Here is a 27,645-nt window from a genome sequence, read left to right on the forward strand (position 1 = left end):
TGCCCCGCGGCCCGCCGGGTACTGTAGTTTTCCAGGGGCGGAGAGCGGCCGCACAAGGACTACGCCTCCCGCGCCGCCCCTGAGGCGAACGGGACGGCGGGAGCGGGAGTTGTGGCGGCGAGAGCGGCCGTGAGACCGGCCGTGAGGCGCCGTGAGCTCGGTGAGGGCCGCCGGGCGCTGCCCGTGTTAAGCTGCCTCCCGTCGCCTCGCTGAGGGGCTGAGGGGAGCGCGACGTTGGCGTACGGAGCGCGTCAGTGAAGTTAATTGCACCCGGGGGTTTTATTTTTTTATGTGAAAGCAGAAGAGGTTTGTTGGAGGTGGTTTAGCCGAGAAAGGCACCACAGCGGGAACTTATACCTCAGATCTGGGCCCCGTGCCCTGTGGGTGCGCTAGGGCCCCAGCCGTAAGGGCAAGGTGTTTCCAGGATCAACAGCAACTAACACTTACCTTTATATTTTTAGAGCTACATCCCCAAAGTTGTCATCTTCATCAACAGCACTTGCTGGCAGAAAATCCGGGCACGTGTGGAAAAGCTCGTTTTCCTTCCTTGCCAAAGGCCCGCATGGGGTAATGTGGAAGCTGCTCATCTTTATGTTTCCATAAAGTCTGTTCTTCAGGATCCCTCAGTGGGACCTGGCATCTTAGCTGGCGCTATCATGAACGAGAGATGCCTGAAGGGTGATGTTTTAAAGTTATTTGGATGAAGTGAGCAGGACATGCAGGCGCAGTGGTTGCAGTTGTACCACTGCAGAGTGGCTTAGGACAGTGTGTGCCACGGTGGATCTGTGACATTGGAGGTGACTTTGGCGCTGACAGGGTGGGTTGCACCTCTGCAAAGTCCCTGTAGGCATCCAGAGTCTTGCAGGGATGTAAATAAACGAGTTTATTCAATGTAAATTATGGATCATAGTAAAATCCATGTTGCTGTCTCAGTTCTCAACATGTTTAATGCTGGAAACAATGTGTTCTGTGTTGAGACAAATCAGCTTTGGTTTGTTGTTACAGTTACATATTCAGTATTTTGTAGAAAGTAGGGTTGAAAAAAATTTTAGTAATTGCAAAACATCTTTGGAGACTTAAAAATCCCCTCACTATGTGTATATATATATATGTGTGTGTGTGTGTGTGTGCGCGCACAAAGCGTTCTTTTCCTTTCCTCCTTTTCTCCTTTTTCTCATATGTAAGCACCAGCCAGCAGAGGGTGCACAGGTTAACTAGGAAGCCTGATTTCTGAGCTATGTTGATGGCTTCCTCTTGATGATAACCTTGCAAATAGGTTAGTTTGATAAGTCAGTTTTATGTTATATTCTGCTGGATAAATAACAGAAAAAAAAAAATCACAAAAATGGGAAAAAAGTGGAAAAGGGAGATAGTAAAGGATTGTGCAAAATACTTATGGTTTAAATGCCATATCCTACAGTCTGAGAATTCAACCTTTTCTGTAAAGGTAAACAAATGCACAGGTATTTGCAGAATTGTAACCTAAAGAATCACTTGTGAATTTGGTGTCTTTGTTATGCAATATTTAACATACTTGTACTGAGTGACCAGTATCTTCCTAATTTTAATAATATTTATAGGTGTTTTGTTTCTGACCATACCTTTAGTAGGCATTACAAACACAAAGTGGAACAATCAACACTGGAAATGGTATTATAAATAGATTTAGCACAAAAGTGTAAATTCCATTCCAAGAATGATTCTAAGATATCAAAGTATACATTTAGCTTCAGTTGGAGTGAAAGTATTTTTCACAAGTTGGAAGTATTTTGTTCAATTAGAATACTTTATTGAAACTTCATTTTAAAGTCAAAGTAGTCTTTGATGGTGAAGTCAGGATATCTCTTCTCTATTACGAATTGAAATGATGTAGTTTCAACGAAACACTTGTCCTAATCAAAACAAAATCTTCAAATATTAAAAAAATACAGTAAAAAAGTGTAAGTAAAATTGCTAAATTTTGGATGCAAGTTTCTGTCAGAGCATTTTATTACCTGCTTTGGCAAGCGAAAAAGGAGCTCAGGTTAGTTTAGGATGGGACTAATTATGTTTGTCAATTACAGCAATTGAACTGCTATATTTTTTTCCATATAATTAATTCAAATAAAATACTTCAGTTGGTTGTTTCATGTTCATGGCACCCACATTAATTTACTAAAAAATCACTAAATAAAACATGTCTATATTTCTCAGATACCAGTACCTTTCTTCCTTGTTGGCCATTTGTGTATCAGATCTTGCAACTGCCATTATTTTATGGTTAGTTGCAAAATGTTTTTGCACTGTTTTCATTATCTTAAAAACATACTTACTACTGCAGTTGATTCCCTCAGCATTGGTGATAAAGCTTCTTTTGCTCCCAGATAATTAGGTTCGTATACCAACGTGAACTTTCATACAGTTCATAGTCTCAGTTGAAGAACACATTTTCCCCTTTTTGTGAGAATGGTGCAGTGGTTCCTTCTTAAAAATAAAAGAATAAAAATGGAATTATAAAACCCATAGTTTAAGAAGATATTGCAAAGATGGTTTATATAGCAGAATAATTTCAAGAAGAGTATCAAGAGAGAATAGCGGCTAAGAACAATTCTCCATGAATACTAAATTAGGAAATTAAATAGTAATAATATTCCTTAAACCCTCAAGGATTTTTAGTACTCTGCTTGTCCCTCATAGTAGTCCATCTGCTTTCTTTTTTAGTAGTGATTATGTAATACTGCCATATATTATTTTACCACAAATAATGTACCTTCAAGTTATGTTGCTGGTTTCCTGGATATTTGATGCTTAGCATAAATGTTTTCAGTAAATAAGCAGTTTTGTCTATTGTTCTTCCTCATCCCACCTTCCCACTACTACTATAAACTATTTGTTCTTTCTTTGATCCTTTTTAACAGGCTACCTGAAAGTTAAACACACTCTTCTTACTCAACATTTCTGTATACATGGTTAAAAGTATATCTACTACGGGTTTTTTGTTTTGTTTGTTTTTATCTGCTGCTTTGTGTCTCTACAGGAGAGATGTTGTTTCTCTTTATTAATTAAAATATATATGTATTTGTTTTTATTTTCATCTTGGTAGTCAGTGCTCTTCAGTAATTTTACTTAAGTTGCTGTGTGCATACAGGGATACCTGCATCATTCTCATTGATGAGGTATGAGAAGGAAAAACAGTTCAGGGTTTTAGATCTGTTGAGTGTGAGAAGTTGTGAAATACCTTATTCTTACTGTTTCAACTGAGCACAATTTTTTGAAGTATATCATTAAAAGACTAACTATGAAGCCTCAAGAGAGCATGTTTAGTCACTTTCTAAAATAGGCTAGCATTAAATATTCATTTAACCAATTAATCTGGTTCACAGTGCAGTTGTCTCCTCCTCCTCCCCCTCTCCCATTTTGTTTGGCCTAGTCTTGGGCAATGGCTGGATCTCAGAAATATTAAGATGTGTATGTTTTAAGAATGAACACTAGGAATTCATAATTATACCTTCAGTGTGAGTATCATCGTAAGGAATTTTTCACTTTGTGTTCATGATCACTCCTTTAACACTTGCATCTGTTTTGTGTAACTAAGGTGTTCTGAGTTTTGGTGGTGTTTCATGGTGATGAAATAGGTCAGTATATGCTTTATAGGAGAGCATTTGGATTTGACTGTTTAATGTTCTGCCAATGAACTTCTAGGTGCAAAATAGAAGTATGTTGAATGAAGTTCATTGTTTCCAGGTTACCCTTCTGTAGAGAAATGTAACATAATCTTGCACATACTCTTCCTATATTGGGGCCCTTTTTTTTTTTCTTTATAATGATGACTCTACAGGTAGGCTCAGTGACTGCAGATCGAAGGAGTTGTTAGCTCTGTAGTGAGAGATCAGTCAGATGTCAATGTTCTCATCCAATAGGTTTGTTGAAACTAGATTCTCAGACTATGAGGGATTATTTTTGTTCTGACATCTGTTTCAGAGTTGATGCCTCTCAAGGATTTTACTAATCAAGTGGTTTATATGTGTTTTTATGTGAATTTCACTGTTTAAAAACAAAATTAGAACAGTTCTTTTCCCCTGTATTCTTATTTTTATCTCTGTGGATGTAACCACTCAGAGTTTTTAATGCCAACATCAATTAGAAATGTTTAATTTGTGGTCTGTGTGGCAGATGATACATGTACCTGCATGTCCACCTTCAAAAAGCTGTACTAAAAATCCTGTTAGATTGTTTGAAGAGAGGAGGATTTTCTCAAAGCTGATCTATGTTTGTAACAATAACAAATTTTTAAAGGCTAAAATGCAGTGCTCTACAGTGGGAAAAAAATCTACCATTTTGCTTTTGAGTGTGGTCACTTAGTGCATTGTTTCCTTAAAGCTTTTTTTTTTTTTTTTTTTTTTTTTTCTGAAAAACAGTTAAAGCTTGTACAAAACAGGCATTTTCAGTGTAATGCGGTTTCATGAGAATATCCTTAAAGGTGAAGGTTGGATTGCTTGGACTGATAATCAGACTGAAAGCTTTCCTGACTGTGGCTGTGAACAAGGAAATTATGTCTTTATTCTTTCAGACAACACTTCTTGCTATGTGATCATCCTATCTGACAAAGAGAAGGGGTTGTTGTCTATTTCATTAACGAAATCTATTAGAGAAACAATCAAGGAATTACTCCCTTCTGAAAATGAAAATTAGGCTTCCAAGTAACTTAAATGCTTTTTGGACCTTCCAGTAGCCAGATTGCCCATTAATCTCATGATCTTCTGATCACTAACTCTTAAGGACATGTGAGTGCTTGTGCCTTGATATTTATCACTGGATGCAACAGGAAAGTTAACTCCCCCACTTACCCCAGTGTCCTTATATTTTTTTTTTGATGTTTTAGAATTTATTAGCTAAACTTGTGCAATTATCACTCAGGATCATATTCTCATAAAAAGAGCTACATCTCTGGATTTTTACTGATGCTGGATCATTTTAGTCATCTGACTATATAATTCCCATCTGTGCATCTTGTCATGTTCTTACTGAGATATTTAGAAAGCCAAGAAAAATTATGTGACTAGCCTAGCAGCTGAATCATTGTATTTTATGTTGAATATAAATGCTGGCACAGGAAATGCAAGATACTAACTCAGGTCTTTTGAATGATTGAAGGAGGAAAAGGATTTGTAAACAGTTTGCAATGTGACCATGGAATCTTTATCCAGGCACTTTTATAATTTAATAATAATAATAATAATTGATCAGGTTTTTCTTTTTATTATTACTTATTTTTCTTTTCATATTTGTGTCTATCAACATTGCTTTTATGTAAATTATATGTTTTGAAAAACTTGTCAACTAAAAACTAACTTGTGTTAGTTTTTATGCCTTGTAGATATCATTTCATAGTATTTCACATGCATTAATAATTTTTCATCTTATGAGAAGTGATGCATACATACATGCTTTTGCATATGAAGTATGAATGATTTGTAGTAATTTAAGTTTAAGCTGGAATTTTAGTTGCTCAGCCCCTCTCCGCCCCCCCCCCCAAAAAAAATTAAAAAAAACAAACCACCAACCAACCAAAAAAATGTACCTTAATAAAATCATCAAATTAGAAGAAGTTCTAGTGGTGTGAGGGTTTTTTAGTTGATAGGTCTAAATGTTACATTTTGCCTGTATGATAATGCCCAACATCTTGATAGCATGTTGCAGTCCCAGCAGCTCAAATATAACAGTATTTATATTTGGCATTGGCAGACATTTGATAGAATTAGATAGAAAATTTCATCTTTTTTTTTCCCCTGTTGTTTTTCTGTAGGCTTAAACTGAATAAACAAGGCCCTTTTAAAAGTATGACTCATTCAAAAGTACACCTCAAGTAAGGAATTGTTCATTTAATTGAAGTAATTTCTTTGCCAGGCTTTGTATCAATGTGTACAAATTAATCTTTTTATTCACAGTATGCTTGTGATCAAATAGTAGTATTTTCCTCAAGATAAAAATCTTCATTTTGTAACCTTTTTGCACAGAATGTTTTCTAATAATGTGTGTGTTTAAATTGTGCCTGTTCTTTTGCAACTACATTTTGTATTTCCAGTGCACTAAATTTGTATGCGTGGCTTATACAGCAGAAGCACTCAAAAAAAAAAAAAAAAAAAAAAAAAAAGGTACTAAGAATCATTTTTAAAGTCATACGCAGAGCAGCTGAAGGAAAAAAGAACAAAAGGCACATCAGAGTAAAAGTAGGTGGAGGAGTATTTCATTTTACTCATCTCCCAGAAAGCCTACATTAACAAGAATATGCCAGAACCAAAAACAAAACAAAACAAAAAAGACAAACTTGTGGTACTAGCTACACACACTTGTTATCATTTACTATTAATACTCTGTAAAGAGATTCCATGTAAAGTAAAATACAGCAATAGAAGGCAGTTATACATGTAATAGAAAAATCTCAAGCATTTTATAAGTTGCATGAATAGAAGTTTAACCTATAAAACCATTCATTTCAAAGGGAGCATTGAGCAGGGATAAGGAAAATACGCAGCAGAAATTTTGGAAGGCTTTCTGGTGCATAATATTGACACTTTTTGAATCTTTCACTTCCTGTCTAAAAGCATAAAACCACAGTCACAGTTCTAGAATTACATTTTTTGCTGTTACCTAGTGAGTGAGGTGAAAAACGTCAAGTCCAATGGCAGTATGTACCCATTAGAACAAGTGGTTTCAATACTGATGACTTTTTGTTTGTCTTTTTAAAGGTACAATGTCAAACTTGGTTTATAGTTTTACTGTGAATTCTTTTTTTTTTTTTTTTTTTTTTCCTATGGTCTGACAAGGCTCTGAAAATATACCAAATAATGAAATAATTTATATTTCAACTGATTTTATTGCAGTAGCCTACTTTGGGTCAATTTGGGCCTTCAGCACATGCAGGGGATGTTGCTGCTTTCTAAAAGGCATTTAAATTGACATTACAGTAAAAGATTATTACTAAAGCTGATATTGGTTCTTGATTATTTGACCAGTTTCTCATCTAAATGACATAAACAACGAAGTTACAGCAAAACTGTAATTTGAGTTAATTGTGTTTTCAGATCTCTGAACAAAATGAATTTCATTACAAGGTTTTCTGCTTTGTGTCTGAAGAGAAAAAGCAAGATGCAACAGAGGCACCAAAGTAGTCGACGACCAGCTGTTCCACTTGGATCACGGATTTTAACTGATCCGTCTAAAGTTTTTGAGCACAACATGTGGTGAGATGTCTGTTCAAGGATGCTTTTCTTGTGTATTTGTATATTATTTACCACGATGAATAACAATATCTGTGTATATCTATACATATATATCATGCTGATATATGTATGTATATTATGTATGTATATATTTTTATATATTAATATATATACAAAGCAATGGGGTAACAGAATGGATATTGAAAGGTAGTGCTAGGGAGAACTTCAGACTGTCACAAGTAACCTGACAGTTACGAGTTTTCAGTGACTTCCGTAAAACAGCCGCTGAGGAAGTAGATAATCATGGAATGAGAGGCAAAATATTGTTATACATCAGTAATAAATTAGGAAACATAAAGTGTGGAGAATAATTAGTATATGTTGTAATGGCAGAAAGTTATTATCTAGGTACAATAGAGTTGCATAATGGATTAGCACTATATTCTAAAATTGACACCATATCAAAAGGAACTTGTAAGTTGTATTCTTCTGAAGATGTATTGAAAACGGTACTTGTAGTTGTGAACTGTATAGCAATCTCTGCTGAACCAAAAAAAAAAAAAAAAGCCAAACCAAATCAAAACAAAAACCAAACCAAAACAACAACAATAACAAAAAGAATCGTAATAAGTGATCTTGTAGCAGAGAAAATATTAACATGCAAGTGCTAATAAGAATAATAATTGCCATGATAAGCAACAGAGCATTTCCATCTCTAAAAGGTATTTTTTATGACTAATGGGGGGTCAGAAAACAGTGAGAATGCTGGTCAACCCAATTGAAAACTGTCTTATGAGGTAAGATTGAATAGATTTTTCTCTATGAAATGGAGATGAATAAGATAAAGTGTACAGAACAGTAAACGATATGGAAGTTTTAAAAGACTATCTAAACCTATCTACAAAATCGAAAAATAACTTTCTAAGATATTAGGAATACAAGGAATTTTTTTATTCCTGTAGTTCATAACTTAAGAACAAGTGATATTTGCTGAAAATAGAAATGAGGAATCTAAAAGCTAAACAAGAAATTACTTTCTGCATAATTTGAAAATATATTTTGAATTCTGACTCGCACAATTTTTGAGCAAGGATTTAACAATAGCTGAGAAGGGTCTGGATGTAACTAATGATAACCAAATGCTAATGGGTAACATAACACAGGGTTAGCAGATTACAAATTTCAGGGCTTAGGCTTGCTGCGTAAGAGACCTAAAAATTAAGTTACTTGTATGTCTCCAAGCACAGAACAGGAAGATGCTTGATTGGTTTTAGAGACAGTGGACTCTTTTCAAGTTGGTGCATGGTTCCTTCTTCCATAGTAAGCAGTAGAATTTTAGTCATGGGCTTTCAGTTAATTTTTTTTAAGGATTAGGATCTAACATATTATCTGAATTATATAATTTAATTAAATATGATTTCTAAAACTCTTCAGACTGAAAGATTTGGAGGGACAAATGATTTGTTTTGAAAGCTGCCAGTGCGTTTTTCGGCACTCCCTGTTGTGGCCTCTATCCAAACAGAATCTGCAGGGAATGCAGTTTGGTCATCAGGGTCAGGTCTTTGCTTGGTTCTGTGACTATTTCATGAATTAATATGACATTAGTGAACGATTTTACACATGTACAGGTAGCATAGCCTCTGGAACCATTGCAGCACTGTTTGTCTTTTATTAGGGATATCTCATTCTTCCTTTTTAAAAATGTTTCCTATCTCTGTTCCCCAGATAAGTAAAATCTCGTTCAACAATTCCACCTATTCTGCTTGAATAGGTGGATTATGCTGCCTGTTTCAGAAACAGCTGATTCTTTTGCTGGATGACCTTTGTTTCTCATCATCATAAATGTTAGTAATGTGAGAAGTTTCTTGCATAAGGTTGTTTGTTGATAAGCCTGTTATTAAATCTAACTAAATACAGTTCTAATTGGATGCTGAAAATACATTTCTATAAACCCACTCAATTGACAAGGTATGTGTTAATCCTATTCTTAAGAAAAAAAAAAAAAAGCCTACTCCTTCAGACCATTTGCAGTTGGAAGTTTTTCTCAATCATTTCACTTGAGTTTTACCCAACTACTTATCTTTGTCTATCACACACTGAAACTTTGTTTTTAACTCTGTAGGTCTCCTTGTGGTTGTTTGCTTGTGTTTTAAGAGCAAGTGGACTTGAGACGATGTAGCTTATTTGTGACTGTTTTCCTCAGAAGATGATTATGGAAGGTTGTGTTTAAAGGCTAGTTCTTCAATTACCTTTTTGCAGGGACCATATGCAGTGGTCACAAGAAGAGGAGGAGCAAGCAAAGGAAAAAGCAGCAGAGAACTCACTTGAGAAAGTTCAGTTGGAAGACCAAGGTAACTAATTCTTAATTGCTTTAAAAATCGCATTTCAATGCCAATTACTAAAGCATTTAATAATGCTTTGAAATCTGGTAGTACTGCTTTTATTTGTACGTTCTCCAGTCTAAATCTATTTTTGTTTATTTTCCTTTGTTGCCTCAAAGGATTGTCCTAAGGTTTATTTTTCTAAAAATTCAGTTACTTCTTTGAGCAACTTTGCCTTTTGTGGGAGCAACAGAATATATGTAAGTCAATTAAATCAGTACAGAGCAGTTGCAAGTTCTGACTCCTTTTGCAGTTCTTCAGAATTAAGCTTCTGCTTCACAGACTGTTAACTTGACCAAAGGGAGTGAATTTGCACACAGTTAAGGTGCTGAAGGGATGAAAATTCCCATGTACAATATTCAAATTCTTTTTAATGATTTGTGGACTGTTTAGAGAGCTAGTGTTTGTACATTGCACCATATTTCTAGTAAGTGTCACAAAAGTTGCGCTGGTCTCAGCTGGCCCCAGCTTGCTGCCTGGGCCAGGCTGAGCGAGGAGTGCTTCAGGAAGCAGCATGTTCACTGCATGTGGAAGGTGTTTCAAAACATCATGCTGAGTCTGTTCTGTAAATGATTAAGTTTCATGCCTGTCTTCAGAGGGAATACTTAAAATATTCTGCATTTCTGAAGAATGATAGCTCTAGGTTCAAACTGGCAAACTAAACCTTAGACTGAACTCTTCAATACTTGCATATAAAGCTGGAGTATTAAGTTGATAGTAACGTAGAAGATTGGATTCTTAATTTGTTCTTTTATTAGAAAGATGCTCTGAAAACAATTACTTTGATGTCCTGGGCAACAGTTTACCTAGTGTATCTTAAATATGTCAAATTAGATAGTGTCGTTATGACCCTGTTCTCAGTTTTATTGATATAACTAGGGCACATGCTGGAGTGTATTTGAATTACCTGTGAGTGCACTTTGGATTGTGTGCCCTTCATCGCTTTAAATGCTCTGGGATTGTCATCTTGCCCTTTTCTGTTCTTGCCTCTCTCATTCTTTATCTTAATCCAGGTGTACAATGTTTGTTTTTCAGAACTGGCATATAGTATTTCCAGTGTTTTTGTATAAAAAGTTGAAAAAGAGCTCATGATTTAAAAGTAAACAGCATAACCACATAGCTCATGGATCCTTTTGTTATTTACCTACAGTCAATTAGAAATTAGTTTGGGCTGGTGAGAATTGAAATAATCAGGCATTTGTCTATTGCCAAAAAATAAAAGTATCCAAGAACGTTTCCTGTGAATGCCTCTCTGTTAAGAGCTTGAATAGGTGAGCTTTGCTGATACTGTTCCTTCAGAAAGCTTCAACTTCATTCTGCAAGAACATTTTGGCCTATTTGTGTTAACAATGAACTAGTCTGAAGCTAATGAGCAGGTTATTTTGGGGCCTTGGAAACTGCAAGTAAGGAGGGGAAAGAAAAGACAGATTTCAACAATACTATTATGGCACTAAAATAGAATCATTCTGTTGAGCCTCAGTAAAACAAGAGAAAGTGAACAAATATATGATGCTACTTTTAGGAACTTGATTTACTTATTAGCATGTTCGGTTTCTTCTCAGGCCTAACTGCCAGTGTATGAAATACAAGTCATAATGGATTCTGTTAAGGAGAGAAATCAAATGGACTAAGAAATAGATTTTGTTGTTGTTGTCTCAAAGGGTTATATCTTAATTAGTTTTGTGATTTTTACATGCTTTTGAAAATGTAGTAGTCAGGCTTTTAAATATTCAACAGGAGAGGGGGTAGAGGGAACAACAACGACAAAAATATATAACAAACCTTATGAGCCAATAGGGTGACTGCCCACTCTGCTTCAGGAAACGTACAGATTAACAAAGCAAAGTGAAAATTATAGTCTTGTTGATGAGAAACATGTAATGTTATCTTCTGATGAATTCAGAAAAAGATATATATTTTCTTCCAGAGTTGATATAATCACAGTTTCTGTAACGTCTGTGTGGGGAAAAAATATATAATGGTAATAATACTGCATGTGTGCCTGTGCAGGAGTGACCAGTGAGAGAAAGGAAAGCATTCTTGCACTTGAACCTATGTAATATTAAACTAAAACAATTTGAATGGCTGACTTTAGCAATCGCTTTCTTTCAGTTTTGAAATCTGGAAAGCTCAGTGGGCATTTAAGTGCAAGGGTTCTGAGCGAACTTGTAGAAAAATAGTGACTATAATAAGGGGCGATAATGATTTAAGAATCTTTGGAGTAAGTGGTTTGTTCCTTAAATTGGAGCTGAGCAATCTCTATAAATGTCTAACTTTCACTATTGAAATCTGGTATATAGAGCCTCAGTCAGCTCTGCACTTAGATTATAAATACAGTTGCTGTGCATGGCTGGGTCTTGCCCTTTAATAATACAATTGAATGTATTAAATGTTAAATTCTAAAAATTATTCAGATTTCTAGGACAAGGCATTCTGCCACCTCCTTGCCACTTCCCACTGCCTGTCTGTGCCTCTAATGATAATTTGCAGCCTTGTTTATCTCTGAAAAGCTGTAATGATTTAGGAAATGGCACGTTAAGATATAAATGAGAGCAGTAGAAATGCTATATATATTTACTCTTTCATTTGTATTAAAAGAATTAACTGGTTAATGTGAGTGAATAGGGACAAAATCAAAAAGACAACACATTATATGATGTACATTATGATTATATGATTTTTCAGCCTGGAGAAAAGGAGGCTCAGGGGCGACCTTATCGCTCTTTATAAGTACATTAAAGGAGGCTGTAGCGAGGTGGGGGTTGGTCTGTTCTCCCACGTGCCTGGTGACAGGACAAGGGGGAATGGGCTAATGTTGCGCCAGGGGTATTTTAGGTTGGATATTAGGAAGAACTTCTTTACTGAGAGGATTGTGAGACATTGGAATGGGCTGCCCAGGGAAGTGGTGAAGTCACCATCCCTGGAGGTCTTTAGAAGACGTTTAGATGTTGAACTCAGCGATACGGTTTAGTGGAGGACTTGTTAGTGTTAGGTCAGAGGTTGGACTCAATGATACTGAGGTCTCTTCCAACCTAGATGATTCTGTGATTCTGTACACTTTGTAAGAGATGTTAAGGGTAATGAGAAACAATCCAGTAAATGCTTTGGAACTGGGGAAAAACAAGATAAAGATTTGGTTTGGTACTTAACAGGTAGGATAAGGAAGGGAAAACCATCAACCAAAGAGATATTGAAAAAGCAGTAATTCTTATCTTTTTATCAGCCTTCCTTTGAAAGGGTTAGCTGCAGTCCAGTTGCCAGCACAGTTAGTGCTAGTGAGAAGAAGGAAAGTTCTTGTTCTGCCTCCAAGAAAGAACAGGATACAAAGTACATCCATAGAGTATATGGGTGACCAGGAAAGCAGAAAACAGAGTACTTACCTTTTTTTTTTTTTTTTTTTTTTTAATAAAGGAAGATGGGAAGAGATACGAGTCAGAGAATTATAGTTCCTGTTTCTAGAAAAATATTGGAACAGATAATCCACATTTTGTAGACACTGAGTTTGGAAGAATAAAGGAGATGAATACTGGCCAGCAACATTTTTTTTAAAGAATAAATCATGTAAAATCAAGCTAATTTCCTTTTTGAGAAGGTTATGAGCCCTGGGGATAAGTTAAAAACAGCAGATGTCCTGAATTTTATCCTTACTCAGGCTTTTGACTACTATTTACTTGACATTTTCATAGGCAAGTTAGGCAAGCAAGAGCTAATGAAACTGCTTTTTGGTGAATGAATACTTAGAGAGTTCCTTTGAGAATGGAAGCTGTGCTGGACAGAGGATCATTTTGTTCTGTGTCTAGTACTGCTGTACTGCTTGGTGTTTTCATTAGTCACTTCAAGAATGGGAGACTTGAAGATGATATTAACTGAAGAGGTGTTTCAATTACAGTGAAGAGCAGAATTAGGATTCAGAGATATCTCAGCAAATTATGAGGGGGAAAAAAGGGTTCTGAAAGATACAGAGTTAAATCTGATAAAAAATAAGTGCAGAATACTTTACTTAGGAATAATTCCCTGCAGGGGGTGAGGGGGAAAGCTAGGTTCTGGAACAATTGGCTAGGTAGTCATTTTGTAGAAGATCTGAGGGTTGTGGTGAATCACCAGCTGAATCAGCAGTGTCATGCTGTTGCAAAATGGCACGTCGGGATTTATAAACAGGATTACAGCATGTAAGACTCATAAAATACTACTTTTTCTCCGTGTTGATAATGACTTCACCAGAATACAGCACCAAAAAGAAGAAGATGAATTGGAAAGAGTCTGAAGAAGAACAATAAAAATGATCAGAAGTCTAAAAATCACTACTTCTGCAGGGGGAAAAAGAGATTGTTTATGGGAGACATAGCAAAAGATTTAAAACAAGTACATAGGTGTTATAAAGAGAAATGAATAATCTTTGCTCTGTCTACTTTGTTAATGGGACAAGAATTGCTGGACTTAAATTGCAGTAAGTAGATTTCAGATTAGCTAGTGGAAAAGGTTTCTAACTGTACAGATGGTGAGGGATCGTAATACCTTACAGGAGAAAGTTGACAAACCTATATGAAAGGAGGTATTTTAAGAACAAGACAGACAGACTTCTCTGGGGAAGGGATATCAATTCCCTGACTGTGTGAAACCCATCCCAAACCTATTCGTTGATGATTCAATAAGAAATTAAAAGTGAACACAAAGGTCTGCTGTAAGACTCTTTGAAGTATTTTCAAAGAAAGCCAATATGTTGCTTCGGAATGTATTATCTGTCAAAAGTGTGTTGTTGAATGGTTAAGAGTATATTCCTACCTATTGGCTATGCAGTAACATTTATCACTCCAGTTCACAGAACTGGATTTCTAAGTGATATATTTTAGAGATGTACTAGCTACCAATAACTTAGTAATTGTTCATAGTTTCATAAATCTTGGAAAATGCAGAAAGCCTCTGTGTCCCATCTTAAGCAAGATAAAATCTTATTAAAAACTCATTGATTTTTTTTTAGAGTAGACCAAGTTGAGACCCCAAATCTGTATGTTTTTGTTTAGATGCATACCATATGGGAAACTACACATTTTTAAACTAAATTTGAGGTCCAAATTCCATGTTGCTTTACAATATTCTGTAGCAAAGCTCATAGTCACCAAGTTTTTGTTTTGGTTTAATTTCAGATAAATATGAGAGAGAAGCCAGTAAATATTGGAATGAATTTTACAAGACTCACAGAAATAACTTTTTCAAGGATCGCAATTGGCTGTTTTTGGAATTTCCAGAAATTCTTCCAGAAAAAATGAGACAACAGCTGAAAACAGAGGACAGATCTTCAGAACACACAAAAATAAATACAACCAACAGTTTTTCACACAAGAATGGAATGAAGGAAAGAGAAAAGTATTGGAAGAAAAGTTATGGAGATGATTCTACTTTTGCACAAGGATATGTATATAATAAAAACCAATCTAAATCTGTTGCTGACAACCCTCAGAATCAAAACTGTGAAGAAGAAGTTGGCAGGCTAGAATCATTCCCTGGTAGTGATGCCACTTACAGAATATTAGAGGTAACACACTCAAATGCTTCATCCATTGTATTCAGCTCCATGTAATTGCTCAAAAGTCTGATGCTTAGCAACTATCAAGAAAGTAAACATTTAGAGTTTGAAGTACTACATTCATTTATGGCAGAAACTTTCAGAGGAACCCAGGATCTTTGCTTTGCTTTCCCTTTAAAGTTTCTCCCAAATCAGAATTGGTGATCAGATTCCATTTTCAGTGGAAGTTGGATTTCTAATTTCTTAGGAAAAATTCTGTCATAAACTGCTTTGTTCTCCATACTTGACATATTCTTGCCAAATGGTGAAATTGAAAAATTGCATAAAAATATTGCATTTTCCTATGCAGTTTGAGAGTTGGATTCTTGGAAAGATTGGAGGAGATACAGCATTGGAAAGATACTGAGGAGAAATGTGGTCATAGGGACAGTGACTTGAGAACTGTTGTATAAGCTGTTTATACCTTTTCTGTCCAATGTACTTTCAAGTCTAATGGATGGGTCCTACCTACTAACTAAGATTTAAAAAAAAAAAAAAAAAAAAAAGGTTTTATTTGCTCATTTATATTAACTTTTATTTTTCCTCTTACGATTTTAGGTTGGCTGTGGTGCTGGAAATAGTGTCTTTCCTATTTTGAAAGTTATATGGTATGTAGTGACATATCTTCAGATATGGAAGTTCCATTTTCATCTCCATTTTACTCAAACATTGGTGCTAAACTAGTGCTGCAGGAACTGTTGACTGGACTGCTTTACAGCCCTGAAATTCTTAGTGTTTGAAGACCACAGACAGTGTTGCTAGCATCAGTACAAGATACTCCTCATACTGTTCAGCCCATAGTCTTCAGGGGACCATATTTGTTGATAAGTGTTTTTTTCAGGTGCATTCAGGCTGATTTGTTGTAGTTAATCTCAGACAGGTTAAATATCCTCATGTCCCTTGTTTTATATGCTCCTGTAAGGCTACCAGATACCTCTTTGAGGAGCCAAAAACAGACAGTAAATAATGATGTGATTTACTCTTGAGAAGTTCTGTTATTTCTGAATTTGGCTGGCACACTTTATCATATTGCTTCAGGTTTTAGTGTCAAGGAAGGCACAAGTCCTGTATTGCATTACTTAATTTCCTGAAACATTTAATCCACTTAGCTTCTGGTTTTAGAAAATGCTGTTATGACAGCATGTCCTCCCTTCCATGTAGGCAGGAAGGTTTTATTGGAAGGGCTGTGTAGATATCAAGGATTGAAATAGATTTCTTTTTGTTCATGCCTTCAGGAGATCATGCTCATTATTGTATAAATGAATTCTGATTGCTAGCATCATGATGATGCAAAAATACTCCATTTTGCAGATATGGAAACAGAGACCAGGAAGAACTGAGTGATGTACCGGGGTCATAAATGAAACCTATTAGTGTTAGCTATGCATCTTCATCCTAAAACACGTTTTGCTTTAGACAACATAGTCTGAAAGAGAAGCCCTGTGTCATATGAAAAGTTTGGAAATTAACACTACATCACTACATAGGAAAAAGACACCAAATATCTGTATTAAAATAGATAGGAGAAACTTTTGTTTTTTCCTCACATGTAACATTAGTCATACGTTGGCACTTCTCATAATTAATAATCCGTTCAAAAAATATTTTTCCTGGAGATCTGTATTCTTATGCAAATTCTTCAGATGGGTTGGTACATTGGACAACTTACACATCTGTCTTGTATGTGACCTGACTGAAATATCTCCTGCTTCTTAGCAGGCTTGACTTCTTGACTTTAAAGCACAGTTGGTTTTACTTTGAATTTAATAATATAAAAATTGCCTTTTGTATAAATGGAAAAAAAAAGCCAGAGTCAAGTATGGTTGCACCCTGGCTACAAAAATATTCGACTTAGGTTTGTAACCAAACTCTTACACAGCATGCCCATATTTCCTTAAAATTTAAGCTGCTTTTTAGTACAAAACCATGGTCATGAAATAACCATCCAGATCAACCTGTGTCTTTATTTTAAATTGACTTTCCACATGACTCCTATTCTGCTTTCTGAGAAGGGGGGAAAAAAAAAAAAAAAAGAAAGTAATAACATTTTAACAAGTCAATTAGGTAACTAGCTTGACCTTTGCCAAGGGACTGGCTGAGTCCAAAGCCTGGCTGCTTGTCCTCATCCACAATAAATACCTTAACTCACCAACCCTCATCGTGATTGCAGAGCTCATAAAAGTTTTGTTCAGCAACAAGAATAGAAAATATTTGGTCCATAATGCTTCTCCTGAAGAGCCCTCAGACAAAGGGTACTAGCTCAGCTGTATATACTGTGAGATCTTATAGTCATAGCACTGTCATAGTTTAGTAATTCCATTTCCGAAGGAACAGTATGTTCAAAATCTCAAATAATTTTTAGGAGAGGTTAATTTATCATGAGTTGATGGTGAGGTCATCCCTCAGTTGTTTTTTGGGGGGCTTTTCTCAGTTTATTCTAAGCTAGTTTTTTGGAGGTGAAAAAAAAACACCTCCCTTGAGTTACTATTGTCTGATGAATGGTACAAGGAAATTTGCGCCTGGCTTAGTTGTGGATGGGAGAGGAAGGCAAAACAGTGGTACAGGAAATTCTTACTCATTTTTGCTTATGAAACAAAAGGCATAATGGAGGGAAACAGTCAATACAGTTTAACCTAGTCAAAACCACAGCTAGGTGGCACATGGGAACCCAAACCTTTACAGAACTGAGTATGACTTTTGCAAACCTTACGCCCCTCTCTTGCCTCCCCATTTAGCAACATCTTGTTGCTAATTATACTGCATACGTGGGCTAATGATAGAGAGTTAGTCCAATGCTTTTGTAAGAAAATGTGACCTATTCATGTGCGTTTATGTGATACAACACCAGGACATTGTTGTCAATCCTGACAGCCCTCTACAACCTTCTTTCTTTTTCTTTTTCACTTCCTCCCTGGCAAGGCTATAAGTCTCCATTTTATACCAACCGAATGTTGGCATTCTTATGAATTTGTCTGCCTGTTGGTTCATTACAACCTATGTGGCTTTCCACATGCTAGACATCAATAAACTGTGCTTGATCAAACCTGTGGAGAACCCCAAAAGGCCCTCTGTAGTTCTGTGAACACTGATTTTGACTTTCATCTTTTACAATAATAATTTTTTAACTGAAGTTGGTTTTGTTTTCCTAGCAATACACCTGGAACCTTCCTCTACTGTTGTGATTTTGCTTCAGGAGCAGTGGAGCTGGTAAAGGTAATTCATATGCTTGCTTTAGAGTAAGTTATAAGTCTGTAATTCAGGAGGCTGCCAGGAATCTGCCTTCATGAAAAAGAATGCGATAGCTTTGACAACTTTTAACTGAAGTTTTCAATATTCCAAAGAACAAAGTCTTACTCTATACAAGAAAAAATGAATACCATCAGTGAGCTTGCTTCTCAGCTTGAGTAAGATACCAGACAGAATAGGCTTTTATGTGAGGTGTTTTACAATGCTGAATAATTGAAGAAAAAAGTTTCTTGAGTCATAGTAAACGTATTAACTACTACTGTTCTCTCTGTGCCTCTTTTCATCTTGTTCCTGACAGTCGCATTCGTCCTACAATTCAGCCTGGTGTTCTGCCTTTGTTCATGATGTGTGTGATGATGCTTTACCCTATCCTTTTCCAGATGAGATCCTGGATGTCATTCTCCTTGTCTTTGTGCTCTCAACTATTCATCCTGACAGGTAAATGAAGACTAAAGGGCAAAGCAAATAGGTTAAATCTCTTTTATCCCTAGAGGTTTTCAAGAATATCAAAGGAAGATGATGAATCTTTAATTTATTATTTAGCAAGATATGATATTTATGTTGTAAAAACAGAAACAAAACACAAACACAACCAACCAACAACAACAAAATCCAAATCCAATCTTAAATGTTTCCTGTTTTCAGGCTTTGAGAGAAAAGCTGGTCAGACTATTAGTGAATTCACTCATTAGTGAACCTCCTGTCTCCATCAAATAAAAGGGGTATATTGTAACTAAGTACACCCCCATTAAATGTAGCAGTGCTTCAAGAAAATTGCTGTCTGCACCACGAGTACTGTGTTCAGCTTTGGGCCCCTCACTACAAGAAGGACATTGAGGCTCTGAATCACGTCCAGAGAAGGGCTATGAAGCAGGTGAAGGGCTTGGAACACAAGCCCTATGAAGAGCAGCTGAGAGAACTGGGGTTGTTTAGCCTGGAGAAGAGGATGCTCAGGGGAGACATTATTGCTCTCTACAGCTACCTGAAAGGAAGGTGTAGGGAGCTGGGGGTCGGCTGCTTCTCACAGGTAACTAGTGATAGGACTAGAGGGAATGGTCTCAAATTGCACCAGGGGAGGTTTAGGTTGGAAATTAGGTGACATTTCTTCTCAGAGAGTAGTCAGGCATTAGAACGGTTACCCAGGGAGGTGGTAGAGTCACCATCCCTGGGCGTGTTCAAGGAAAGGTTGGACCTGGTGCTGAGGGATGTGCTTTAGTGGGTGACATTGGTGGGAGGGTGATGGTTGGACCAGATGATCTTGGAGGGCTTTTCCAACCTTAATGATTCTATGATTTAAATTCAAAAACAAACCAGTCTTCCAGAAAAAAAAGTAATATATATTTTCAGTGATCAAAACCAAATATTCATGTTTTAACACCTTAACAGTATGTTGATAAGGATTTAGCTTGCTGATTTTGCCACACACAGATGCATACATACAGGCCTTTTAAGCTGAGATGCATTCAGAGTTTTTTAACTTTTTTGGATTTGAAGAAGTTAATCTAATTTCCATGCGGAGCGTTATGTTGAGAACTCTTAACCTTGTTACTAATGCCTCTCAGTGTCTAATGAACCAAACTGGTAAAGCTGGCTGATTTAAAAAAATACCTTTTTTAATAGAAGTGCAAAAGAGGGTATGTAAGTTAAACTACTTGACTCTTCCTTTAACCAAATCATAAGAAAGGAAATACATGCTGCATGTCTGATAATACACTTACTACTTTAAGAATGTCATTAAAATGGGCTTGGCAAACAGGACAGTATTTGCCTAAGTCTCAGAACTGTTTCCCTGCCTCCTTGCCTAAGTTACTAACGATTAGCTTCACAGAAAAATCTTTCCCATATAGGATATTGCTCCTTCCTGTTTGTTCAGAGATGAGCACATGAGTCATGTGAAGCCTGGGTCCAGATTTCAAAAACAATTCACGCAGTAGATTTCAGATCTCTGTAACTCCAGTAATGCTGCCAGAAGGAAATTGGACAATAGAGATGTATTCATTCAATCATTTTGTCTGTAAGAAGCAGTAATCAGATGTTCTGACAAAATTTCTGTGGGTCTTTTCCCGTTCATCATTTGAGTATAAATGTGTATGTCTTTTTTTCCTCCTCATGTCAGGATCCAGAGGCTCACATGGATGTTTTTGAATACATGTGTACACACATCCATATATATATATACATATATATACACATAAAGATGTCCATGTAATTATTTGTGTGATAAGATCCACTTTCCCAAGATTTGTTAGTCACTACTGTCATATCCAAGAACTAAAGTGACTACACACAGACAAATGTAATCCAGATCCTTGTTATTCAGTATACGTTTTCTTCTGAAAATTTTGTAAGTGGGAGATGAAAAAGAAAGCCAAGAGAATGATGGTACAGAACTTAGGTTCTTTGGAGAAGTGAAAAACATACATAATAGAGAGACACATTTGTGTTCAGCACAATTGCTACTTAGTGATTTCTCTCAGGCTCTTGTGTTTCATTTTTGGTAATCACTGCTTTTATACTTCGTAGGTAATAACTTCAATTCACTTGCTACAAGTCACCTCTAAGAATTGGTCAAGGAATTTGAAAGGAATTAATATGATCCAGTCCTCTTGAACAGATCTAGTCCTACCAGATGAGATTTCTCAAAGCACTTTCACTTTTTGTGCATGCATTTTTTTTTCTCTGTGTGTAAAACTTACATTTATGTAGGCAGCGTCTGTAGTTCTGTGCACAGCCACCTGTTTGAATGGTCTCCTATTTGTAGGTGGTGCTGATATTTCTGTCTGTGGCAGGATACTTGGCTGCCTGTGTTGAGCATGAGCAAAGAGGAGAACTATTAAAACACTTGGCTTTGTCTGAGGAAGTTCCATGCTCAAAAAGTGTGTGCTTTATTTTATTTACTTATTGAGATATGCTGCTATTTTCTGCTGAATTACCTCTTAATTCTGTCCCTTAAAAATCAAGTCAGGATATCTGCACTGTTGTTGCATGAGGACTAAATTGTGTTATTCCTTGAGTTCTGACCTCAAGGGAGGTGAGGCTGCCTGAGTGACAGGCATGCTGTAAGGATTTTCTAAGGTTAGCAGTAAATGTATGTTGATTTTTGCATAAATGAGGAGGGCTTGCTGCTCTTTTAACTCTTTTAAGGTATGGATAGGTATTTGTATGATACCTATCTGTATGTTCTCTGTGGTCTGTCCACTTCCATGTGGGAACAAGGGTTGACTTAGGCATATGGACTTTTCTACTTTACAGCCCACTAGGTACAGAGTGCCTTTTGTGGTCTTTCATGAATTTGGAAAACATGAGTCCTTTATGTGGTTCTGAAAGAGTGAGGCAAACTCAAGCAATTATTCATTAGTAAGGTATTTTCAAGAGTAATACAAATGTACTTATAAGAAGCTCCAAGGTAAGGTTAAAAAATGATAATGAAGGTGCTCTTGTCTAGTAAAAGCAAAGAGCACCACATAAGGTACTTACTCCTATTATTCATACAGCTGCCTGCTGTGATCCTGGTAAGGAGAAGATGATGTTAGTTATGATCAAGACTCACAAATGTGTCAGCGTTTCAGAGGATGCAGACTTTCCTCCTATAACTAGCAGTAGCTCCAGATGGAGTTCTGCTGGATTACTCTCCTGAGGTACTACTTGTATTTGTCTTTCCATTTTCTACCATTAGGGGTTCAGATGCTGACTGTATGCATGATCAGTACCTCAATAAAGAAATCCAATAAGTTTTTGTCAGCCTTCCAAGCTCTTGGTTTTGCTGTCTATAGTGGAAGGGCTCAGCATAGCTCACCAATGCACATAGCTGACTGTTCATTCATTGTTTGTCACCTGACCTATATGACTCATATATTCAGGAGTTGTGTTTTAGCTTGAGATTCTGTTGAAGTGAAGGTAAAGGACTCTCTTTCCAGTTTGTATTCTCTAATAACATTTTCTTATAAATTTTTGTCATGGGAGTTGGTGGAGTTTTTGTTTCTTTGATTTTTTGCTTGGTTTGATTTCCCTTTTTGTCCCCCCTTTTTTCCTTCTTCCTTTTTTCCCTATTGTTGTAAGGAGCTCTTCCTGTTCGCTAGCGTTTGGCCTTTTTGTAGTAAACATGGACACATCTCATTGTAGCTTTGTAAATCTATGTTTTTCAAGCATCTAGGGAAAAAAAAAAAAAAAAAAAAAAAAAAAAGTTTGCAAATATCACAAGTATCTCATCTGTTTTCTAAGGATGCAAGGGGTTATAAATAGGTTGGCTAAACTACTGAAACCTGGAGGAATGTTGTTATTTCGAGACTATGGAAGATATGATACAGCTCAACTTCGTTTTAAAAAAGGTAATTCTTGAATGCTTTGGTAGCTTACTGTTTATTTAAACTCTTTTTGAAAGAAATGACACATCCTTTTTCTTTACTGTTCTAATTCCTTAGGTCGTTGCTTGTCAGAAAATTTTTATGTACGAGGAGATGGAACCAGAGTATATTTCTTTACAAAAGGTATGGAATGGTTTAGCTTAATAGGAAGTGTTGATTGTCTCTTAAGATGATTTGGGTTATAAAAGCTCATCTTAAAACAGAAATTTAAAGAAGGGTTTATGAGCTTCTTTTCTGATTCTCTGCTTTTACAAGGCCCAAAGCTAAATGTTGTGAGAAAATAATTCCCTTTACATGCATATGCTTGTTGCATCTGGGGTACTTCAAGATTGTTTGCGGTACTTCAAGATTGCTTGCAGACATCACTGGAATTTCTCTTTGACTAAGCGTCTTGTGTCTAATGATATTCTCAAATTCTGTTATTTAAAGGTGTACTTAATATATTTCTTAAAACTGAGAAACATGCTTGGAAGGATAGCTGGTGGCCATACTCTGATATTTTGTTCTGCTGTGCTGGTCAGTCAGAGGTATGGGGCTGCTCTTTCTCCAAGAGCTAAACTTAAATTCCTTGTTATGGATATTACTGCTCTTTGCCCCTCCAGTCATCCAGTCTTGTTAGCAGTCAGCTTAGACTGGTGCACTATAGCTCAGCTGCTGAAAATTGTGAAAGTGAGCATCATACTACTTTTTTTTTTTTTTTTTTTTTTTTTTTTTTTTTTTTTTACTGTAATGTGAATAGAGAGCTGTGAAAATGTCTTTCTAACAAAAGACTTACTATGGTAAGTTTCCCTGATCTCTCAAATCACGGAACAGAATTACTTCTATCTTTGGTTGAACTGCCGGTTGTTAATTACTACGTTCTACAAATGTTTTTTTTTTTCTTCTTAATTGCAATAATTCTTTGTATGAGAAAACAGATGAGATATGGAACATGTTCAATTTGGCTGGATTAACCGAAGTACAGAATTTAGTTGATCGGCGATTACAAGTAAACAGGAAGAAAAAAGTGAAAATGCAGCGAGTTTGGGTACAAAGCAAGTTCCAAAAACCATTGCTGTTATCTGTGAATAATTCTGAAGAAGCCATGAAAAAGCATCCATATGGATAACTGTACCATGAACTTCAGAAATGGAAACAAATTTAAGTATGTATATTTCATATAAATCTTGTGTTAGCCAGTGAAAAGGAGAAATATATTGAATTAAAAGCCTTTCCCTGACATTTTGTAAATGTATGTATTTGAGAATAATCTGAAAAAAATATGTATTTCTGACTTCTGCTTTATATGCAATAAAGGGATATACATTAATTTGGTCATAACTGCAACCAGGTACTCTTCCTGTAATGTGAATAGTCAATAAGTATAAGGATATATCTTGTTCTTGGTGAAATTCACACCATGTAAAATGTTTTAAGTTTTACTGAAGCATAATTGTTACAGAGATTTAAAGAATCAGAATATCTGTTCTCACTATTGTTACAAGCTGTGCTGTGTTGACTTCTGAGTCATGTCTCTTTTAACAACTGTGTGTCTTGCAACTGTATTTCCTCTTTTGGGGGAAGTTTCTTGGTGCATAAACAATGAAGACAAGATCTGTTTCTGATTTGCATGAAAGCTGTTATTTCATACTAACTGCATGTGATACACATGGGTGTCAGATTAGTCAGTGATTGTCATCCTGCACTGTGGCTGGTTTATTCCTCTGAGGTCTCCACTCTGCATCTATGTGCTTATCAGAAACATGCCAAACTCAAGTTTGTGTAACAGCTATGTAACACGTGTTATATTTCAAGTGTTGTAGGTTGTAAGCTCAACATCATGTAGAAAAGAATGCCCTAAATGCCAAAAAAGCTCTGAAACCAAAGCACTGTTAACATTAGCGGGGATAAATATAAGCATTATTTTCATGATGTGCAATAGGCTAGAGAGAGGAGCAAAAAGAGTAGTCCAGAGTACATTTTATTAATATTGTTATGGGGTAATGTAATCACACTAAAATGGTGGTCTACATGGCAGCTGAAATATTTTTGTTGTTTACACAGAGAGGTTGGTTTCTTAGGGGTTGAGTCTTAGAAACAAGGCAATGTTTTTGTATTGACCCTATGAAGAGACAGGACTATATTAAAATGTCACGTGCTTCTAAGGAGAAAACCAAAATGTGAGTATTGCTTTCAGAGGCACACCACGATACTGAGGCAGTTGAGCTAGTATTAAAAGATGCTATTTCTGCTATTTAAGTGTGATTTTACAATCACTTAGCCACAAGGAAGACAGGATAAGAAACAGTTGAATTAATAAAATAATACTTCAATGATTTTGTGTTACTTCAACAAGGATATAGAATGCATATAATCTATGACATGCATGCAGTTTTGAGTGCCATTAATCTAGTTCTCAGTCTCTTTTTTTACTTTTGTTTCAGTCTGAGGGCTGAGCATGTTCTAGCTGAGAACCATGGTTTTTTTGTGTGTTTTTTTTTTTTTCAAATTGTTAGCTGCTAAGCTAAGTAAAACTGATTGTCTTCTAGAAAGAAAGAAGTTATCTAAATTTACATGTTAAGTATCTTCATCCTCTTAGACAAAATTTCCAAGACTTGCACAATTTCCATAAAACCAGTTATTTCAAGAATGAAATACAATAAGGGGTTTTAGAAGGTAGGATCCTATCCTGCATTTCTTGTGTATTCTGAGCTCCCATTACAGTAAGATACTGTTATATGAATTAAGTAGCTTAGGAAGCTTTGGTTAGCAAAGTTTTGGCTAGCTTTGTGTTACTGTACCTTGCAATAAAGCTCTTGTGGTATGAATCAGTTTAGGGGTTAAAATATAGCTGTGTTTCTTGAGGCCATCAGTTTTAGGAGACAACAGCATCTTCATGGAAAATGCAAATAAATATTTGCTTATATTTTAAAGAAGTTGCTACCCTGTGCAACTTTTATTTGTAATTTAATTTTTATTTTGCAGTATGCATAGCTCTGAGTCTAGTACAAAGTATTATTTTCAGTTGTAGAACTTTCCAGGAGGTGATGGTGATGATAAGCTTTTGAGCATCATACAGTCTTATTCATGTGTATGGTGTAGATTTTCCATATGTAGAGGCATGTTTGCTTTGTCTCTCACACTGATATGTTGATCCTGGCAAGATTTTAATATGCTATATTGTTAGTTTAAGAAAAATATGACATCAGAAGAAACCAAACCCTAAATTCTAGTATGGCCTTGAGCAAAATTGGCTGTTTCTCTTCTGCGCATTGCAGATGAAGTACTGACAGGCTCTTTTAGAAGAATGGTGCCTGTTGTAGAAGTAATAAGATCAGCTACTGTTTGTAAGAATGTAGAATATCCACTGTAAAGAGAGTTGTAACTAGTCCAAACTCTTTTAAGACTGATAAAAGGGGAAATGGTAGAAAGATATCTTTCCTGATAAGTCCTACCCAGATGCAAATTCTTTCTGTATTTTGACTTTATAAAATTTCAGTTTTCCAAAAGCTTAATAATGGACTGTTTTTTTTTAATAAAATAAAAACATCTTTTTGTTAGTTGGGAAAACTGATTATTTTGGAAATATTTATATAAAAGTAAGGTCAGTAGAACTACTGAAATGAAAGAAAGAAAAGAGCTGCAGGTAATAATATAGGAAGTGCAGTTTAAAATGGTTTATTGTTAATCTATAGGGGAAAGAAAAATTAGGGTATTGCAAAGAAAGAAGTGCCCAGTACATAAATGGTTCTCAGTATTACTTTTGAAATCTGTACTTCTTTAATGAGATACATGCCTGGACTCTCTAATAATATAAAATTATGTAAATATACATTATATAAATGTTTTAATTGTTAATTGCTAATGATTGTGTAGGTTTGGTTTGGTTCAGCATGATTTCCTGTGCGGGTAAGGCAGACTTGTGAATATGGAAGAATACCAATTACATAAAGATAATCTTGATTTTTGGCTTCACTGGCTTTGGCTTCTTTTGTGATCTCCAATGATACTGCATTACATTTATGTAGAGGTAGATGAGAACGGCACTTGCTGGTTTAGACTAGGTGTTCTTCTATCTCACGTAGTTTTTAAGCAAAAACAAGAAAGCTATATAGTTTAAAACAACAACAAAAAAGAAAGTGACCAACCTTCTTTCCCTCACTAATTCTGAGGTATCTAGTCAATAACAATTTGTGGTTTTGTTTTGTTTTGTTTTCCAGCAAAACCAGTGTATGTACTTGTGCAATATCTACAGATCCACTGAATCTGAAGAGGACAAAGAAAATGCAGGGCAGACAAGGAGACAACAGAAACTCCAGACACGAAAGACAACTTGCTTTTTATATTGGGAACTGCTGTCTTTCTGTTTTGTCTTTTGTTTGTAACTCAGCTAATCTGCAGGTTCTACTGTTGAAAAATGACTAAGTATTTGTAACAAACCATTGTGAAATTTGTATGAAAAACCAATGGTAATCATTTAACATAAATTTTGCTACTTCATTATTATTTGTGGTGTGGTCTTGTTTGACTGCTCTGGTGTGTTTTTTGATATACTGATATATCCTTTGTTTCCCATTTTTCCTGTGCATGGTAGACAGTTGAGCTGTTTCCACAGGAGCTATATATGCAAACATTTGGAGTAAAGTTTGCTGGATGGCTTACTTGTAAGATTGAAACAAGACAGTTTTATTTCCTTCTGTACAGAACACATTACTTTTTCTTTCTGTGTGAATGCAATGAATAGTATACATGTTCAATTAATACAGCGGTATTGGCTGTTTTTTATTATTTTAGACCAAAATATACCTTAGGCTATGGTGTCTGTGTGGTGTATCACTGGTGGCAATGATAATAGACGGTTCCTATATCAACCATTACTTCTTCCTAATGGGTGTCAGAACAACCTTAGC

General features: G+C 35.9%; 1 protein-coding gene across 7 annotated transcripts in view; it reads left to right on the forward strand.

Annotated features, from left to right (window-relative positions):
• Positions 1–27,404, forward strand: part of METTL8 (methyltransferase 8, tRNA N3-cytidine) — a 55,559-nt gene extending 28,155 nt beyond the window's left edge. The window contains exons 1-12 of one of the 7 annotated variants that reach the window (XM_082763141.1): positions 105–160; positions 462–567; positions 7,065–7,223; positions 9,462–9,553; positions 14,728–15,116; positions 15,705–15,754; positions 18,296–18,359; positions 18,691–18,830; positions 22,614–22,720; positions 22,814–22,879; positions 23,674–23,900; positions 26,956–27,085. In XM_082763141.1, coding sequence (XP_082619267.1) covers positions 563–567; positions 7,065–7,223; positions 9,462–9,553; positions 14,728–15,116; positions 15,705–15,754; positions 18,296–18,359; positions 18,691–18,830; positions 22,614–22,720; positions 22,814–22,879; positions 23,674–23,864 — 1,263 coding nt within the window. In that variant the 5' untranslated portion in view covers positions 105–160; positions 462–562 and the 3' untranslated portion in view covers positions 23,865–23,900; positions 26,956–27,085. Of the gene's footprint in view, positions 1–104; positions 161–327; positions 381–461; positions 568–695; positions 818–7,064; positions 7,224–9,461; positions 9,554–14,727; positions 15,117–15,704; positions 15,755–18,295; positions 18,360–18,690; positions 18,831–22,613; positions 22,721–22,813; positions 22,880–23,673; positions 23,901–26,955 lie in introns of those variants that run through there. The other 6 variants (XM_082763146.1, XM_082763142.1, XM_082763144.1 and 3 more) reach the window with 6 other exon arrangements.
• Positions 27,405–27,645: the final 241 nt, after the last annotated feature.

This window comes from Aythya marila (assembly GCF_965140915.1).
Source record: "Aythya marila genome assembly, chromosome: 6".
Lineage (NCBI taxonomy): Eukaryota > Metazoa > Chordata > Aves > Anseriformes > Anatidae > Aythya > Aythya marila.